This window comes from Mesocricetus auratus, unplaced genomic scaffold, assembly GCF_017639785.1.
Source record: "Mesocricetus auratus isolate SY011 unplaced genomic scaffold, BCM_Maur_2.0 Super-Scaffold_100014, whole genome shotgun sequence".
In the NCBI taxonomy this organism is placed as follows: Eukaryota; Metazoa; Chordata; class Mammalia; order Rodentia; family Cricetidae; genus Mesocricetus; species Mesocricetus auratus.
Genome location: NW_024429197.1, coordinates 63407604 through 63425991, shown reverse-complemented (window position 1 = coordinate 63425991; position 18388 = coordinate 63407604). Strand labels below are relative to the sequence as shown.

The window sequence follows — 18388 nt, the reverse complement described above, 5'->3', positions numbered from 1 at the left end:
GGGTTGCAGCACAACCTTGTGAAAACAGGGAGGTAGGATCTGGAAGATGCATTCATATTCAAAGACATTCAGATGATAGGCCAGCACTACTTCCTTTGGTCACAGAGTGGCGAATGCCACACACTTCAATGTACTCATTCTGTTTTGTCACCATTTTGAGTCCTGCATCTACTCATCATCATTTTACAATTCAGTTGTCTAACTTCACTTTTCCCATCCTTGAATACATGCTTTTCTCATGCTAAGAAAAAAAAAATCAGTGCTCCGAAGTCTACACAAATTACATCTTCCAATGTTAGAATCTAATGTGCCACAACCAGCCTTCTTCCTGCAATAGAATTCTTCATGACAGTTTGCTTTGGATACTATTAAACATGAGTGGCTTGTAAAATAGAATAGGCATTTCTACAGACAGTTAATGAGTGGGGTCTATAAGAGTAGAAATGTAGCACATATGCTTACCTGGCATAGTATCAGGTACTTCATGGTAAGATTTGGGATCTGCGCAGGAGTTTCTGCCAGAACCTTGATTCTGATGGAGCAGTTAAGAGGAGGTGAGAAAATTAAGACTAGGGCTACATGAAATGTGTTTGAACCATGGAGACACCACCCTCATGGATGGATCTCATTGCTTGATGCCACTGAGTTCTCTTGTAAGAACCAAATTGTTAATTTTCTTGAAGATGATACTGTCTCACATTTGCCTTTTTGAACACTGAAGTTTGATTTTCTGCACTGTCTGCTGTGAGGCTGGCCACCAGACAGCCTTCACCAGGAGCTAAGACAGTGACTACACAATGGTTTCAGGATTTTTTTCAGTCACTAGACTCGTGTTCTAAATAAATTCATTTTACTTGTTATTACAAACATTCCATATGTGTTATATCATCACAGAATTGACTGGAACAGCTCAGGGTGTGAGGAAGAATGGCAAAGGGGAAGCCAATTTCCATCTTTTCAATTATTTATTTATTTTATTTTGTGGATATTGGTCTTTTTCAGGCATGCATGTCTGTATGAGGGCATCAGATCTCTGAGACCAGGGATTACAAACAACTGTGAGCTGCCATATGAGTGCAAGGAATTGAACCTGGGTCCTCTGGAAGAGCAGCCAGTGCTCTTAACTGTTGAGCCATTTCTCCAGCCCCCTCTTGGCAAATTCTTACAAAATGGGTTGGCACACTGGGACCTTCCTTTACAGCCCCAACTTCAAAATATTAGTTGTAAAACAAATCCCTTTGGGGTGCTGTACACTCACTAATGTAGAAAGCATGGCATAAAACAGAAGGAATAGACAAACTAGAATTCTGATTTTGCCCATGTAAACTCTGTGTTTTTATTTAGTTTTATTTTTTGAGCATTTCATACTTGAATACATTAAATCACTTCCACCTCTCCATTCCAACGCCTTCTATGCCCCCTCTCTGTAATTTGCATTATATACATATACATAGATCTACTTGTATATATTATATGCATATGTACACAAACAGAAATGTAAACCTACTGAGTTCATTTAATATTTCTTGGTGGTACATGTGTTTAGGGTTGACTGTTTAGGACTGATAAGCTATTGGAGAAGGTCATCCCTGAAGAAACTTGAAGCTCCCTCTCAGCAGCCATTGGTGGTTGCCAGTGTCTCTTCATCTAGGATGGGCCTTGTGAAATTTCCCTCATCCATATTGGCACGTCAACTGATATTATGCTCATGCAGACCTTGACCAGATAACCCTATTGCTGAGATTTATGGATGCAACTTCCCATTTATGACTAGAAGACATTGTTTTTTAGCTGGTATTCTCATCTTGTGACACTAACACTCTTTGCATGTGCTCTTCTGCACTCTTCTCTGAACCTTAGGTGCAGAAGTTTATTGTAAATGTACTAATGGAAGCTGGGCACACCATGCCCACTTTTTCACTGCATTTTGACCACTTGTATATTTCTGTCATAGACTCCATCTGCTATTTAAAAAAAAAAGCTGCTTTGATGAGGGCTGAGAACTAGTTATCTGTAGGTAAAATTATTCGGAAAGACTGCTGGAAATTGTAGTGATTTCTGAAAATAGCAATAGTAAGTTATCCTCTAGGATTTATCACATCATACACCAAGGGTAGATGGCTAAGTTTACAGGACCAGACATGAATTTTATCCCTTTAATTAGCCTTTAAGTACAATTAGACAGAATATGGAAGTGCCACCATTGCCCACTTAGGAATATCCCACCAGCTTTGTCTCCTGGTTTGCAGGCTTTAAAGCAGAGTAGGATCATTGGGGTTTTTCCCTTGGCAGCTTGTAGAGCACCTTCTGATGCTGTGACAGCTAGTCCTCAGGGAGGAGGCTTTCAGGTCAATTACAACTCAGTTCCTCCAAATCATGCTTGTGAAATAAGTTGTGTCTTCTGCAATAGGATCTTGCCTTCAAGTTTTGGGAGACAAAGAAGAGCAATATATCAACCCATGTTTTTAGAGTATCTTGGACCACCACACACACTTCTGATCAACAACTAGAAGGGAGATTTCCTATGCCTGGGACTAGGGATTTGTCAGATAGTCTAGGACCTTGTCAGCAGGAATGGGGGCACCATTGAATCTCAGTTTCTCTCATCAGTACAAATATAATATTTATCCTAGCTGGCTTAGAAGCACACTAAGAAACCCAAAAGATGAACAAAGTGCATGAAATTCAGTTTGTAAAATGAACTGGCCATTCAGATTTTGTTCTATCAAATATTTCTCCTTAGCGATTGTGCCAATTAGACTTGGCTTCCAATGAACCCTATGTCAGTGATCCTCTTTGTAACCTTTGAAATAGGTAAATAGGGGAAATTGTTAGTCTAAAAGAAATAGAAGACAGTATATTTCTATAGCAAAATACAGCAGACTGTGTAGTTTGCACACAACAGTTTATTTCTCACAGTTCTGGAGGATGGGAAGCCCATGACTGAAACACTGAAAGATTTGATGTCTGGTGATGGCTTCCCCATAAGCAGAAACATCTTTCTTGTCCTACAGTTGAAGGAAGGGGGAAACAGGCTGCCCTGGCATTCTATTGCTTTTTGATTCATTTAGAGAGGGGAGGAGAGTGCACATGTGTACTCATTATGGCATCTACGTAGATGTCGGTGGACAACTTAAAGGAGTGGTTATACTCTTAGTCTATGGGGTCTTGGGATTAAAATAAATCAGGTCATCAGTTATAGTGGCAAGTGTCCTTACCTACTGAGCCACCTCACTGGCCCTCAGGGTACTTTTATAAAGACTCTTGACTATTCATGAGGGCTCTCATGACTGAATTATATCCAAATGACCTGTCTTTTAGTACCATCACAATGAGAATCTTTTTTACAGAAAATTTTTTCAACAAATGGATTTTAAAGAATAAAATATTAAATTTAGACCGTAGAAATAAAAAGGGGTAGGAGAGACCCATTTATTCCATTAACTTTCTTTGAACTTTCTCTCAAGTTATCAGACTATCCTAGGACTTAGAGCCCTAAAATTTTGTGCTGTGGTTAAATGGATTTATCTGAGTCTTTTTCTTAACTGAAAATCTATGCCCTTCTCTGTCATATTATTTAAAATATGAGGTTTTTAATGCCCTGTGAGAGTCATCTGTCCTAACTCTAGGCTTAACCATAAGCCATGAACCTCTACTACAATGAAGCAGGATGAACCTACATGTAGGGACCAAGCTGTCCCCACCTTTCTTCCAGTAATAAGATAGACGTACACTTGGGATGTCAACACTTGTAGCCTCAGGCTGTTCTAGAACAAAGCGGCTGTTGGACAATACAGTTATAAAAGAATACAAAATATTCCACATCTCCAGATGAAGAATGTTGGGAGGAAGATAGATGATACAAAATGTATTTCATAGTATGTGTCTCAGATTTTTTGAAAGGTAAAAATGTTACTTCTAGACAGTGAGTTTCTTACTGAGAGACTTACCAATCATCAAAACAAACAGAACACCTAATACGTAATCATCAGTTCTAACATAAGTTGGAATAAAAGAAGAAATGACTCTGTGGCTAAACAACTTCTAGGGCAACCAGTGGCAGCTGTGGAAGTTTCCAACTCAAGATGCTAACAGGCATCCTGCTCTATGTCTTCTCATGAAAGTCCTAGTAGAAATTTCCAGCCTGAGAAAATACTTGGCAATCTGAAATTCCAGGTTATGTCATTATAAGGTTGTACTCAGTTTAAGAGTTGGAAACCCTATAAGAAGGTGTCCAGTGAAATACTGTAAGATGCTTAGGAATTTCTAGGAGTCTTTTCAGAGTGGGGCTGATAAATACAATAATTGCAACCTGACAGAATTAACAAACATGATGAATTGTGAATGAAGTGAGAGAAGTTTATGAAAAGAAAGAAGGGAATAAAAAGGTGAATGTCTGTTTTAAGAAACCAGCCAGAAAGGCTTCAAGGAGGAGATATTTGAGACCATTTTCAATGGAATGGTTTGTTTGGTTCTGACAGGAAACTGGAGAAAGTTAAGCACTTAATGTGTACCTTGAAGTCTCTACTTCTCTCTGTGCTGGGGTCCACAGCTGTCCTCCCCACAACAGACAATACACATGGACTTCTAGCTGAGTATCAATAGTTTTAATGAGGCACCAGAAGTTTCCTTGCCACCTGTTACTTGTCACAGCTTCTGTTATGTACATGACTTTCCAAAGGAGAAGCAGAACTAAGTTTCATGACTGTCTGGTAAAGCGGGCATGAATGAAAACCTTGGAAAACTGACAACATGAAGGTATCTGACAGTTGCAGAGCATGTATCCTCTGTCCAAGCAGGATTTGTGGTAGTGGTTCAATGGCTCTGAGCTACTATCATTTACATTTCTCCTTGTCTAATTCAGTACTAGGAGAATCCCTGGTGTGTTTCCTGTGTCTATTTAAAAATTTGTGTGTTGTCACCAAGCACAGCTTTGTCTGATGACATTTGGGGAACTTTTTTTTTTCACCAAGTCGAATAGAATTTGTAGACTTTTGTCAGAAATCTAACGATAAGGAGAACTATGTCTCTTAAATGATAGGGCGTATTTACTATTAGCATTACTCTCTTTTGTGTCCAGAGGGTAGGACCAGTATGTGCAGTGGACACTAGTTTATTTGGCTTCTGTTTGGTTTTAGAGTCAACATTACCCAGAGTCGCAGCTCTCACTCCTTGAACAAACAGCTCATCATTAACATGGAGCCTTTGCAGCCCCTGCTTCCTTCCCCCACTGAACAGGAAGAGGAAGTTCCTTTGTTTGAGGGTAAGTCTACCATTCCATTTTAGAAGCCTCCTTTCTGAGGAAGAGGGAATTTTGTGAATTCAAAATATTTCCAAGCCAGGCAATAGTGGTGCAGACCTTTAATCCTAGCACTTGGGAAGTAGAGTCAAGTGTGTTTCTGTGAGTTCAATGCAAGCCTGGTCTACAGAGTATGCTCCAGGACAGCCAAGGCTACACAGAGAAACCCTGTCTGGAAAAACCAACATTTCTAAATTTACTTGTGAAAGAAATAATGGTGCAAGATATGCACTGTTAAGTAATTACTTTTAGTGGCTATTTGAAATTCAATTATAATTCATTAATATTAAAACCCAATTTCTCAATTACCATTAGCTAGGGTTTTTATTGCTGTGAAGAGACACCATGACCACGGCAGTTCTTATAAAGGAAAACATTTAATTGGGGCTGGCTTGCAGTTTCAGAGGTTTAGTCCATTATCATTATGACAGGACATGGCAGCATGCAAGCAGACATGGTGCTGTAGGAGAAACTGAGAGTTCTACATCTTGATCTGCAGGCAAGAAGGAGATTGTGTCATAGACACAGCTTGCGCATATATGAGACCTGAAAGTCAGCCTCCACAGTGACATACTTCTTCCAACAAGGCCACACCTACTCCAACAGGCCAATCCTCCTAACAGTGCCACTGTCTATGGGCTAAGCATTCAAACACATGAGTCTATGGGGGACCATATCTATTCAAACCACAACATGGTGTAAGGATGTCCCATCAACACTAATTTTAATTATATTCCTTCCTACCACAGGATATCATGATTGTTATTTTATTTTCCCATGTAAAAATACATCATCTTATAAAACAAAAAATATAAAAAATGAAACAAGCACAAAAGCATCATCTTCATGATAGTGAGCTTCCTGGATGTAATAAGTGGTGTTGGCATCCTTGCCTGTGAACACTAATGTGGTTGCAATCACCCCAAGTAGACTTCAATTGTCATAAATTGGGACACCTTTCAAACAATGAATAAGAAACACATTTAGCATAAATGCAGAAGATGAGTTGATATAATAAACTAGCAGTAATTCATAAAAGCATCATTGTAGCATTGTCAAGAATTCTTTGTTCATCATCAACTCTCCCATTTAAAAACAGTAACAGCCTACTGCTGCTGAACTACAGGACTTAGGAGGATGCTGAAAAGGTGGAGATAACACTTGCTTTAACTAACAAATATTGTATTGGGTATGCTAAGCCAAACTCCAAAGGCCATTGTCATACCAACTGGTTTCTAGAAGGCAGCACTTCTGTTTGGTTTGGCAACTCCTCCAGTAAAGAAATGCCTAGAGCAGCTCAGCAGACACAATGAAGGCCCAAGAAAGATCTGCGGATAGCGTTGTGTAGTGTCTTCAAAGATCTTTTTTATTCTCTTTGTGTACTATTATTTGGAGCTGTTCTCATCTTCAGAATTCTAGTATTTAGTACTAACTGACCCTTTATGTGTTAGCCAGAAGTTTACATCACTATAAAGAAATCACTCAAATTTTATGTTATTTCCTACATTGTACCTAATGGTAAATGCTTTATTTCTAGTATAAGGACATAATGCTTAATTTCTAATTAAATCTAGGTGAATTTTGTTTTCCACATATTATGTTATCATCACAAGAACTAACACTATGCATTTTGTATTAACTCTCACCACGGCTCATTGTGAAGTACAGTGTCTCTTAGTGTAAACATTTCAATGGTGACAACAGTGTGCATCAGTTCTGTCATTGCTGATGTTCCAAATTTAGCTCATTTTATGAAGTACAGTGTTTTTTATTGGAAATATAACAGAGACTCAAATTGTTGCTCTGTTTCTACTTTGGGACAAAAGAAGAAATACAAGCCCTGGTCTGTCTTTGTTCCTCACTAAGCTGCTTACTGCCATAAATGAACATCACTTTTCCAATATCCATTTTCATCATTTATAAAGTAAAGCCACACTTGAGCAACATTCAACCATTTTTAAATAATGTCAAGGTTAAAAAGTTCAAGACTGTGGCTCAAGAAGATTTTGAGCAGGTTAACGTCCTTATAGGATGGGCTAAACAAATGTGTATTCCTTATAATGGATCTCAGAAGGGGATTGTTCTATGCCATGTGATTGGTGAATAGCCCGTAACATGTGCTTATAGTCTGGCTGTGCATGATTTCTGTGTGACAGAGAAAGGGTAGGGAATCTTGCATTCCTAAGAAAGGATGTATAGATGATGGGGAAGTGGAGGAACGGTACATAAAAAGTGGAGAATACTTGAAAGAGATAGAAGTTGACCATCCTCAAGTAAGCTAGGAGGACTAGGGTCCTGGAATAACCAATGATCACAAAAGTCATCCAGTGAAATTGAGGGACAATGAGGGAACGGATTTAGAAGGAAGTTTTATTTATTACAGATTCCTAACTTGGATCTTAAGAGAAAAATTGAAGAGCCTGGAAGGATACCATGGAGCATCATCAACTCAAAGCTAATAAAGGTTTATTACAGCAGTTCTTAGCCTGTGGCTCACAACCCCTATGGGGGTCACAATATCAGATATCCTGCACATCAAACATTTACATTACCATTTGTACCATCAGCAAAATTACTGTTGTGAAGTAAAAATGAAATAATTTTGTGGTTGGGAGTCACCACACTAAGAGGAACTGTATTTTTTTTCCTTTTTTCCTTTATTTAAGTTAGAAACAAGTTTGTTTCACATGCCAATCCCAGCTCCCTCTCACTCCCCTCCTACCCATCCCTTCCCACCAGGTCCCCCACCCCCCACCAAATCTCCACTCCGATCTCCAGGTAGACTGAGGCCCTCCACGGTGGATCTCCGGAGTCTGTCATGTCACCCAGGGTAGGGTCTAGGCTCTCCTTCAAGAGTACAGGCTGAGAGAGTATCCCTCACTGTGGGATGGGAACTCAAAGTCTATTTGTACGCCAGGGATAAATACTACCCAAGGCCCCATAGATTACCTAGGCCTCCTCACTGACACCCACATTCAGGGGGTCTGAGTCAGCCCCATGCTTTCCACACAGCCATCAACCTGGGGTCCAAGAGATCTCCCTTGTTCAGGTCAACTGTTTCTGTGGGTTAAACCAGCCCAGACTAACTCCTTTGCCCATCAGTTCTCCTTTTCTGACACTGGATTCCAGTTCAGTTCAGTGTTTATCTGTGGGTATCTGCCTTTGCTTTTATCAGTTGCTGGATGAAGGTTTTGTTTCCCAGACTCTCTGGCAATGTGATTGTATGCTGGCACTCCCCTGATTCATGTCTAAAATCCATAAATGAGTAAGTACGTACCATGTTTCTCTTTTTGTGACTGGGTTACCTCACTCAGGATGGTTTCTCCTAGTGCCATCCATTTGCCTGCAAATTTCAAGATTCCATTGTTGTTGTTGTTTTTTTCCACTGAATAGTACTCCATTGTGTAAATGTACCACATTTTCTCTATCCACTCTTCAGTTGAGGGGCATCTAGGTTGCTTCCAGGTTCTGGCTATTACAAATAATGCCGCTATGAACATGGTGAAACAAACATCCTTGTTGTACGAATGGGCATCTTTTGGGTATATGCCTAAGAGTGGAATTGCTAGGTCTTGTAGTAGACTGATTCCCATTTTCCTGAGGAATCTCCATACTAGTTTCCAAAGTGGCTGTACAAGTCGGCACTCCCACCAGCGGTGAAGGAATGTTCCCCTTTCTCCATATCCCCTCCAGCATAAACTGTCATTGGAGTTTTTGATTTTAGCCATTCTGACAGGAGTTAGATGGTATCTCAGAGTTGTTTTGATTTGCATTTCCCAGATGTCTAGGGATGTTGAGCGCTTTCTTAAGTGCCTCTTAGACATTTTAGATTCCTCTACTGAGAATTCTCTATTTAGTTCTGTACCCCACTTTTTGATTGGATCTTTTAGTGTTTTGGAGACTTGTTTCTTGAGTTCTTTTAAATTTTGGAGATCAGCCCTCTGTCAGATGTGGGGCTAGTGAATTTCTTTTTGTCTTGCTGACTATGGGTTTTTGTGGGGTGCCTTTTTGTCTTGCTGACTGTGTCCTTTGCCTTACAGAAGCTTCTCAGTTTCAGGAGGTCCCATTTACTAATTATCGATCTTAGTGTCTGTGCTACTGGAGTTATATTCAGGAAGCAGTCTCCTGTACCAATTCATTCAAGGGGACCTCCCACTTTCTCTTCTAACAGGTTCAGTGTGGCTAGATTTATGTTGAGGTCTTTGATCCATTTGGATTTAAGTTTTGTGCATAGCGAAAGACATGGATCTATCTTCAGTCTTCTACATGTCAGCCTCCAGTTATGCCAGCAGCATTTGTTGAAGATGCTTTCTTTTTTCCATTGTATAATTTTAGCTTATTTGTCAAAAATCAGGTGCTCATATGTGTATGGGTTAATGTCAGGGTCTTTGATTGGATTCCATTGATCTATTTTTTTTTTTTTTGCCAATACCAAACTGTTTTCAGGACTATAGCTCTGTAGTACAGCTTGAAGTCAGGGATGGTGATGCCTCCGGATGTTGCCTTGTTGAACAGGGTTGTTTTGGCTATTCTGGGTCTTTTGTTTTTCCATTTAAAGCTGAGAATTGTTCTTTTTTTTTTTTTTTTTTTGGTTTTTCGAGACAGGGTTTCTCTGTGGTGAGAATTGTTCTTTCAAGGTGTGAGGAACTGTATTAAAGGGTCACAGCATCACAAAGATTGAGAACCACTGGTTTATTGGATGAGAGCGAGGAGGGAAATGCATCACTGGTCAATGCAGTTGGCTCATCTAAGGTACACAGGTGTCTCCCATGTTTGATCACATCCTTGCTATCATTTAGATCTAGAAGGTCATATCCAGCTTTATTTTCCCCACCAGTTAAAGAATTAAAGACAAGAAAAATCTCAGACACAGCAAGCAGCAACAGACAACAACCTTTATGAGAATTGAAGAAGCTTGAACACACACATTCGCCTGCATGCACAAACACACACACACATTCTCTCTCTCTCTCTCTCTCTCTCTCTCTCTCTCTCTCTCTCTCTCTCTCTGTCTATCTGTCTCGGGATGAAAGAAAGATGCCCTGCAGACGAGAGAGTGAACCAAAAATCACTTTTTTTCAGTTTTAAGTGGTTTTAGTGGTTTGAAATGGTTCCCATTTCCTCTAATTTTGTGTTTATTTGCATCAACAAAGAAAGGAAAATCAATAGGCCTACAGTGTTAGAAAAGCATGTGTTTATGGTGGCACAGAGCAGGTCCCCCTTCCCTAACTTGGTGTTGGTCGCTTTGATACTGGAGAGCTGATGAGCCCACAACTTCAAGTAAGCATGTTCAAGACATACCTTGAACATATCTGAGCAGCCTGGTATGTTGTCTGTTAGCAGGAGGGATGTACTAACAGAAAAAAAGGTCCCCCAGGCCTTTGTCTCAAGTCAGGTGTTAAGGAAAATGCTAGACATTTGCCATCTTCAATATCTAGCTGTGATCCCTTTCCCTATCTGTCATGGATCTGTCTAGGTCCCAGACTCTCGTCCTTACATATCATTTCCAGGGAAGGGTGCTCATTCAGAGGAAGAGAGTTAAGAAGAAACAGATTTCTGGGATTTCTAGCCTCTGGTAAAGATGGCACTCCCAACAGGGCAAGGTCATTTCCAGTTTTAGTCAAGGAAATTCTTCATTTTGGGGGTCCCTTACTCTAAAGCTCACTGAACAGTTCTATATCCTGCTCTTATAAGTCCCCCCCACCAAAGAAGCAATCATAATTATTGTTAGATAATTTAAAGAATGATCAATCTTAATTCTTTGAGTGAAATTGGATCATTAGATGTGGCAGTTGGGATACCACTCCACTGAGTGTATCTGAGACCTAAAAGCAGCATCAATTATCCCACTTGTGTCATGAACAGAGGCAGCAGGAAAGTGAAGTCTTTGGTGCCTTCTTAGAGGTCTGAGGGAGAAAAAATAAAAGCAAGAGGAGTTGGACAGATACATATTACATCATTTGGGCACAGAGGGATTTGGGGGCTCCTCTTCAACCTTGAAGAATGATCAAGGAGATTTAGTTAGATTATAATAGGACCATCTGCATGTGGACTGACTCTAAATGCCAAGAAATAAAAGTAAAACAGCTCTGTAATATGCAAGATCCAGAGGTTAACAGGATCATTACTAACACTCTGATACAGCCTAACCCCTTTCCACATGAAGAGCCAGAGATCTATCGCCAGAGGTTTCCACCTAGTTGTATGATGATATCTGACATATTTTAAATCTGCTTTTGTGGATTTTATAGATGAGATAAAACATTAGCAGAATCATTAGAAATTCAGTCTTGATGATGTCACAAGTGCTGGCTTAAGTTGCTGTGGAGATATGTAAATTCATATGGTTTTAAACCTTTTAGAGTATATTTAGTGACATTAATATTTTGATATAAGAGAAAGCCTGCCTAAATACTAAATATTACTGGATTATTTTGAACAAGAACAATTTCATTGTTCCAACCATTGGGGAGGCATCTGTCTTAAATAGTATTTTGTTAACATGATTCATATGCATATGTATCCCATGTTTGAAAATATTCATCCTAATGTACACGATGCTTCTTCTATCTGTAGAGTCAGGACTACTAGAGAGAGAAGACTTAAGATACCTCTGTAGGGCATTATCAGTCCTATTGTGTCCCTTCTGACTCTATGTTGAATTAACAAGACAGTGAAAGACATCGCATCTAACAACCTGGCTTAAGGTGGACAGTTAAGGCCTGGCAGTGGTGGAGCTTGCCTTTAATCCCAGCACTCAGAAGGCAGAGGCAGGCGGATCTCTGTGAGTTCCAGGCCAGCCTGGTCTTCAAAAAGAGTTAGTTCCAGGACAGTCTCCAAACCTACAGAGAAACCCTGTCTCAAAAAAGAAAAACAAAACAAAACAAAAAGATGGAGCAGTTAGCTCAGGCCTGGTAAATATATTGTTGTGATTGATTCCAATAATCCCCTTGATAAGGGAATAAAAGCTATGAAAATCCACAATGAAAACTGGAGACAACCATTTCTCCTTTTTCCTGTGTACTTAGCCCATTGTTGTAGTAACAAGGGCTATCTATCATCTTCCTGCTTTGTTTACTGCCACCTGATTATAAACAATCTTAGTAGCAGTTTTAAGGAAATAGTCTAAAGTGTGTTCAAAGTCTAAAGAGATCCTTTTCACTTTCTACCTGTTTGGGGTAGATTGATTTATAAGGCAATAACAGGATCAAGTATCTTTCTATAGAGGCAGGATCTGTCTTCCTATATTTAATCAACAAGTAACCTGAGATGACTTGGAAAATTTTAAAGGCTTGGAGTGAGTTCACTAGAGCCTCTCTAAGAGGCTCCAAAGCTACACAAAGAAACCCTGTCTCAAAAAAAAAGAGTGGCTGAACCTGCAAAAGGCCCTTAATAGCTTGGGATTCCCCTGGCATGATGTCACGATAGAGTTCTGGGTCAATATATGACTTCCTGTGAATGTCTGAGTTGAGCAAAGAATAAATTACCTCAAACCAAACCATTTACCTTCTTGTTCCTTGCAAAATATGCATAATTATAAAATGATATTAAAGTAATAACTTCCATCTGAGGCCACTTTCCTCTGTTGTCTGATTTATATTCAGGCCAGACTCAAGTACAAACGATAGTAGGTATTTCTTTTGTAAGATATGTGGATTGAAGATATCCCAGTACATAAGGATTCAGTCTGCTGGACTCCTTGTTAAAGATAAACAGCTACCTATCTGTAAGACAAAAGAAGATATATTGGACACATTTCTTATCTCTGTTGCTGCCTTCTTTTCTGGAACATCGTGTGGCGAGTTTCCATTATTTTTCTCTCCTTGCCTCTTATGCAACCATGAGGAGAAGCCTGGCAGGCTAGCTGCTGTCACTGATAAGACCTTGATTCCTGTATCTTCTCTTCTTCCATGTGCCATCGTGAGAAAAAGCCCATCAGACTCAACAATATGGCTCTAACCAACATCCAACCATTCTCACCAGCATCATTCTAACTGATTCTCATACTGGATCTACCATAAATTTTAAATGTCTTGAGTAAACATTGAATCTTGAATGGCTGGGAAAGAAGTCAACATCTAATGATTATATAAGGTGTGTGGAGCTTCTCTGTTGCACTTCTAATATTCTTTTCAGACACTTCCTCTGGATTTATCATTAATTCATTTTATGTTCCTCAGTCTAGGTAAGAGGCAAACATTATAGTGCTAAGGATGAATTTCTTACCTGAGGAGAGATTTGAAAGAACAACACTTTAATTTACTACATGTAACTTGAACTTAAGGGCCCATAATCTAGAAAATACCAAACATAGGAAAAAGGATGTCTGGATGAGGTCAGAAAGAGAGGGTATCCAGATGCTCTTTTTCCTGACCCTGTTCATGTCACAGAAACTGAAAAGTGAAAGCAAAAACAGAGAGGAACCAGAGCAGGAAAAAAAGCAAACAAAAAATGGGGAGCAGTTCTGAGAGTGGAAATAGCATTGTCCCAGCCGAATAATAAAACCGGCCCACACACTGCAGAACCAGACTGCCAGGCACTGGCACCTAACACCTTCCAGCTGTCCACAATGGAAGGTAATGTCTATACCTCTACAGCAGCCTCCTTCCCATTGCTAGTGATGGTTTGGTTAACATGCCACCATTTATTTTTGGCTCCAGGTAGTTCTGTGCAGTGGCTCCAGATGCAATGCAATGGATTCATATAGTCCAGCCATCTCAAAGATGTAATGCAATGGATTCATATAGTCCAGCCATCTCAAAGATGCAATGCAATGGATTCATATAGTCCAGCCATCTCAAAGATGCAATGCAATAGATTCATATAGTCCAGCCATCTCAAAGATACAATGCAATGGATTCATATAGTCCAGCCATCTCAAAGATACAATGCAATGGATTCATATAGTCCAGCCATCTCAAAGATGTAATGCAATGGATTCATATAGTCCAGTCATCTCAAACATGCAATGCAATAGATTCATGTAGTCCAGCCATCTCAAAGTGCTAGACCCCCTTTAGCAGCTGGTGATTCGATGCTTCTCTACTTAGGCAGAAATTCAATGTCCATGGTGCAGGAAGGGTACTCCAGCACACTCTTCATCCTAGACTTACAAAAAGTGGAAAGGGAAAAGGGAAGGACGGGGCTTAAATTAAAGAAAAGTGCAAAGAGAAACGGAAGAACTGTAAGAGTGGCCTGGACTCTTAGGGGAGTGCCTTGACCCTACCAAGAGTAAAATGATAGACTCTAGACATCCCCTATGTGGAAGGATTTGGCAATAGGGTGGGAGGGAGGGTGGAAGGGGAGTGCGGGAGGAGGGGAGGGAGAGGGAACTGGGATTGAATGTAAAACAAGCTATTTAAAATTAAAAAAAAAAAAGAAAGAAAAAAAAAAAGAACTGTAAGAGTGGATCTGAGTTTGGAGGGCAGGAAAGTGTGTGTGTGTGTGTGTGTGTGTGTGTGTGTGTGTGTGTGTGTGTGTGTTGCAGGTAATGGTGAATTTAAAGCAAGGAACAAATAGGGTTTTAGCTCCTTCATTCACCCGCCTGCAGTTCCAGGCTCCACACACCAATGATGTGGGGAGAATTGTGTGTCCTTGAGAATGACTGTGGCTGTTTAACTTCAAGTTGGCTGTACCTTAGGAAAAGGAAGGTTTGGGTCCCAGAAAATCAAAGACTATCAAAGGCATCTCAGGCCAGGGTCTCTAGGTATTTAGCTTATAAATTAAAAAAAAAATGAAAGTCACAGACCAATGGGGGACTAGGTTTCTAAAGGAGTTTATTGTATAGAGAGCTTAAGAGAAAGAAGGCCATGTGTCTGTAGAGCAGAAGGAGAGTGAATTCCTAGAAAGGTGGCACCATTTATGTTCCTCACCAGACATTACCGCGTGAAGGCACAGAGAAGGGTGACAAAGTCAGTTCAGCTAGCTGGCCCATAAGATGTCCAGGTACCTTATGGATGCACGGATCAAAATCATGGGACTTGGCTCAATATAGGTTAATATAATTTTATTCGGGGAGAAGTCACTTAACACAAGAAGCAGATTGCCACCTCAAGTTCCTGCTCCAAGGGTCCACCCAGGCTGCTCTCAGTGACCTGACCAGAAGCAAGAGAAGCCACCTGTGCCCTGACCCCGGACCTAAAACCACTCTCCATCACCTCTGTACCGTTGGGCGTGGTCAGTGCTGTAGGTGCAAACGTGGACATCTCACTACAATACCTCTCAGTTTTGTTCACATTCTCACATAGTTTGCTGGCACAGGTATCCATTTAGGGGAAGAGAGATGATGAGAAAGCAGAGCTCCCTTCTTGGCATGTGTGAGAACAGGAGATAGAAATTGGCTAGATGAGTTTATAATGAAGACACCAAAAAGTGACAGGTTTCTTTCTTAAATAAAAGCCAGAAAACGTGTGATTTCAGGATTAAAACATACCACACCCATAAATATCCATTAGACTTGCTGAATTTCCCTCTAGAAATACTGACCATTTTTATTCTTGTAATGGAGTGTAACAATGTGGAATTTCAAATTATGGTTGTGAGTGTAACCCATTGTGTCATCAGTGAAGAAAAAAATAGTATTTTAGTTACAAAGTTCTCTTTTTCAGTAATTTACCAGATAAAGTAGAAAAATAGATGCATACATGCATGTTGTGAGGTAAATATTTTCTTCGACAACCACTATGTTAGAAATATATCAACAAAAAATATGGGTGAAAGACACATAGGTCTTGGGCCCATTTGTTAACCAGTTCAAATTTTTTTTCCAGCTGTAGATTTTTCTAATCTCATTTCTGTTGTCATGATAAGACATCCCGAAAAGGCCAATTTAAGAGAGAAAGTGTTTACCTTATCTTACAATTCCGGGCTATAGTCCATCATTGTGGGGAAGTCACAGTATTGGGAACTTGAAGCAGAAAAATCACATCATATCTTCATCAAAAGAAATAAATGAGGTGTGTGTGTGTGTGTGTGTGTGTGTGTGTGTGTGTGTGTATTGCCTGCTTGTTTTCTTTTGCTCAGTTTGGTATCTGTCCGCTCATACAGTCCAAGATGCCCTGCCTGGGTGATAGTACCCACAGTGGGCTAGACCTTCCTAGATAAGTTAACTTAATTAAAACAGCCCCCTAACAAGTATGCCAATGGGCTAGCTCAATACAATCAATTCTCCATAGCCTTCCAGATGTTAGTTTCATTGGGAATTTTTTTCTATGATTTTGTTTTTTGCACCTTAAAATTCTCCTTATTCTTTTCCCATTATTTATAGATTTGGCCTTTTCATTGTGTTCTAAGATCTTTATTTTTTTAATATGCCATTTCATTTTATTGTATTATCTGATTTCTCTCATTACTATTGAAACCCTAATACTCTACCTTCATTACTCATTATGTTGTTGAGGTTTATCACTGAACTTTTTTTTTTGACTTACTGAGGTTGTTTTTAATTTCCAGCTTAATTTCAGTTTGGGGTTTCCTCAATATCTCGGTATCTTTAATTATATCCTTGTATTATACAATGTCCTACTTATTTTATTCAGCTATTTCTATATACCTGGGCTTCAATCAGTTTATTCCTACCCATTTAAGTTCATTCAAATGTTTATGTCATTTGAACTCTTTGAACATTTTTAAAATTATTTTTTGAACTATGTTCACCTAAGTTGTCCTTTAGTGACTATTGCTATGAAATTGGTGATTCATTGGGAGGCAATATATTGGTGAGGTTTTTGTTTTGTTTTCAGTTCTGGGCCTTTTTCTCCCATATTTCTTGGTTCTTAAGATGGGATCTGGACATCTGGAGTTACATTGTTGGTTGTGGCTTCTGATAATGGGATTTCAGGCCCAGAATGTAGTCTACCTGAGCTTCTAATAACATTCCTTCATTGCTGGAGGTCCTGAGCAGCCGTCAGGTTAGTAGCTGCAGATTACAAAGATGGAATGGGGCAGGGATAAGATATGTGGTCCCTGATATGTGACTGTTGAAAGTTTGGGTAATTCTGAGTATGGAAGATCTGAGAGGTCATTTGCCAAGGTCTCCATGTCTTATATGGTAGCAGAAGGATCCCTAATAGGTAAAAGTGAGATGTTTAGAAGTCTAGAGATGGAAAGGTGCAAGATGGAGAGATGTAGGGTTCATTAGTGGACGAAAAGATAGGACTTTGGGAATCATGATGGAGAAAGGCCAGGAGTCTGACTTGTGAGTCACTTTCCTAGATTTCCATGTCTCCTGGGGTAGATTCTTGGGCCCTTTTCGGGAAGTGGATGGTTGTTGCTGCCGGTTTCTTTCCAGCCAGGTCTTGCTGTCCTTCTCGTTCCCAAAGAAACACAGGGACCCTATATTAGTTATAAAACTGTTGGCCAGCCGGGCGTTGGTGGGGCACGCCTTTAATCCCAGCACTCGGGAGGCAGAGGCAGGTGGATCTCTGTGAGTTTGAGACCAGCCTGGACTACCAAGCGAGTTCCAGGACAGCCTCCAAAGCCACAGAGACACCCTGTCTCGAAAAAAAACAAAAACAACAACAACAAAAAAACTGTTGGCCAATTACTAGGGCTTCTTATTGGATAGCTGTCTTAATTATAAGCCATTTCTATGAATCTATGTATTTCCACGTGGTCTTATCTTACCAGAGAAGGGTCTGGACCTGCTACTCCTTTGTGATCTACATGGTGACTGTTTTGGCAGGCTCCCTCTGCCTATCTTTCCCAGAATTCTCCTCATCTCCTACCCCCGCCTATCTTCTTGCCTCTACTGGCTATAGGCCAAACAGTGTTTTACTCATCAACAAATAAGAGAAGCATATATGCAGAAGGACATCCCCCATCAGTGAGTGATTTATGGGGTCCTAGGAAGTAAGGACCTGAACGTGAATGTGTAGGTCCACTTGCCAGGGTCTTTGACCTGGAGAGGCATCTAGAAAATCCTTAGCTGGGAGTAGTCACTGCTTTGTAGAATAATGAGAGGAGGGAGTTGGAGAAAGAGGCATGGGGTCGTGTCTGGGTTGTGGCAGAGTTTTGAGGACTCTCACACAAAATGGACCAGAAAAGAAAAATGATATGTGGTTCCAAATGAGCAGCAGGAAGGACTTAGTC

General features: G+C 40.1%; 1 protein-coding gene across 3 annotated transcripts in view; it reads left to right on the top strand.

Annotated features, from left to right (window-relative positions):
• The window catches only part of Frmd3 (FERM domain containing 3), a 178450-nt gene that overhangs the window by 145687 nt on the left and 14375 nt on the right, over positions 1–18388 (top strand). For all 3 annotated transcript variants that reach the window (XM_040757303.1, XM_040757302.1, XM_040757304.1), the window contains one exon: positions 5139–5263. In XM_040757303.1, the coding sequence (XP_040613237.1) occupies positions 5139–5263 (125 nt within the window). The remainder of the gene's footprint in view (positions 1–5138; positions 5264–18388) is intronic.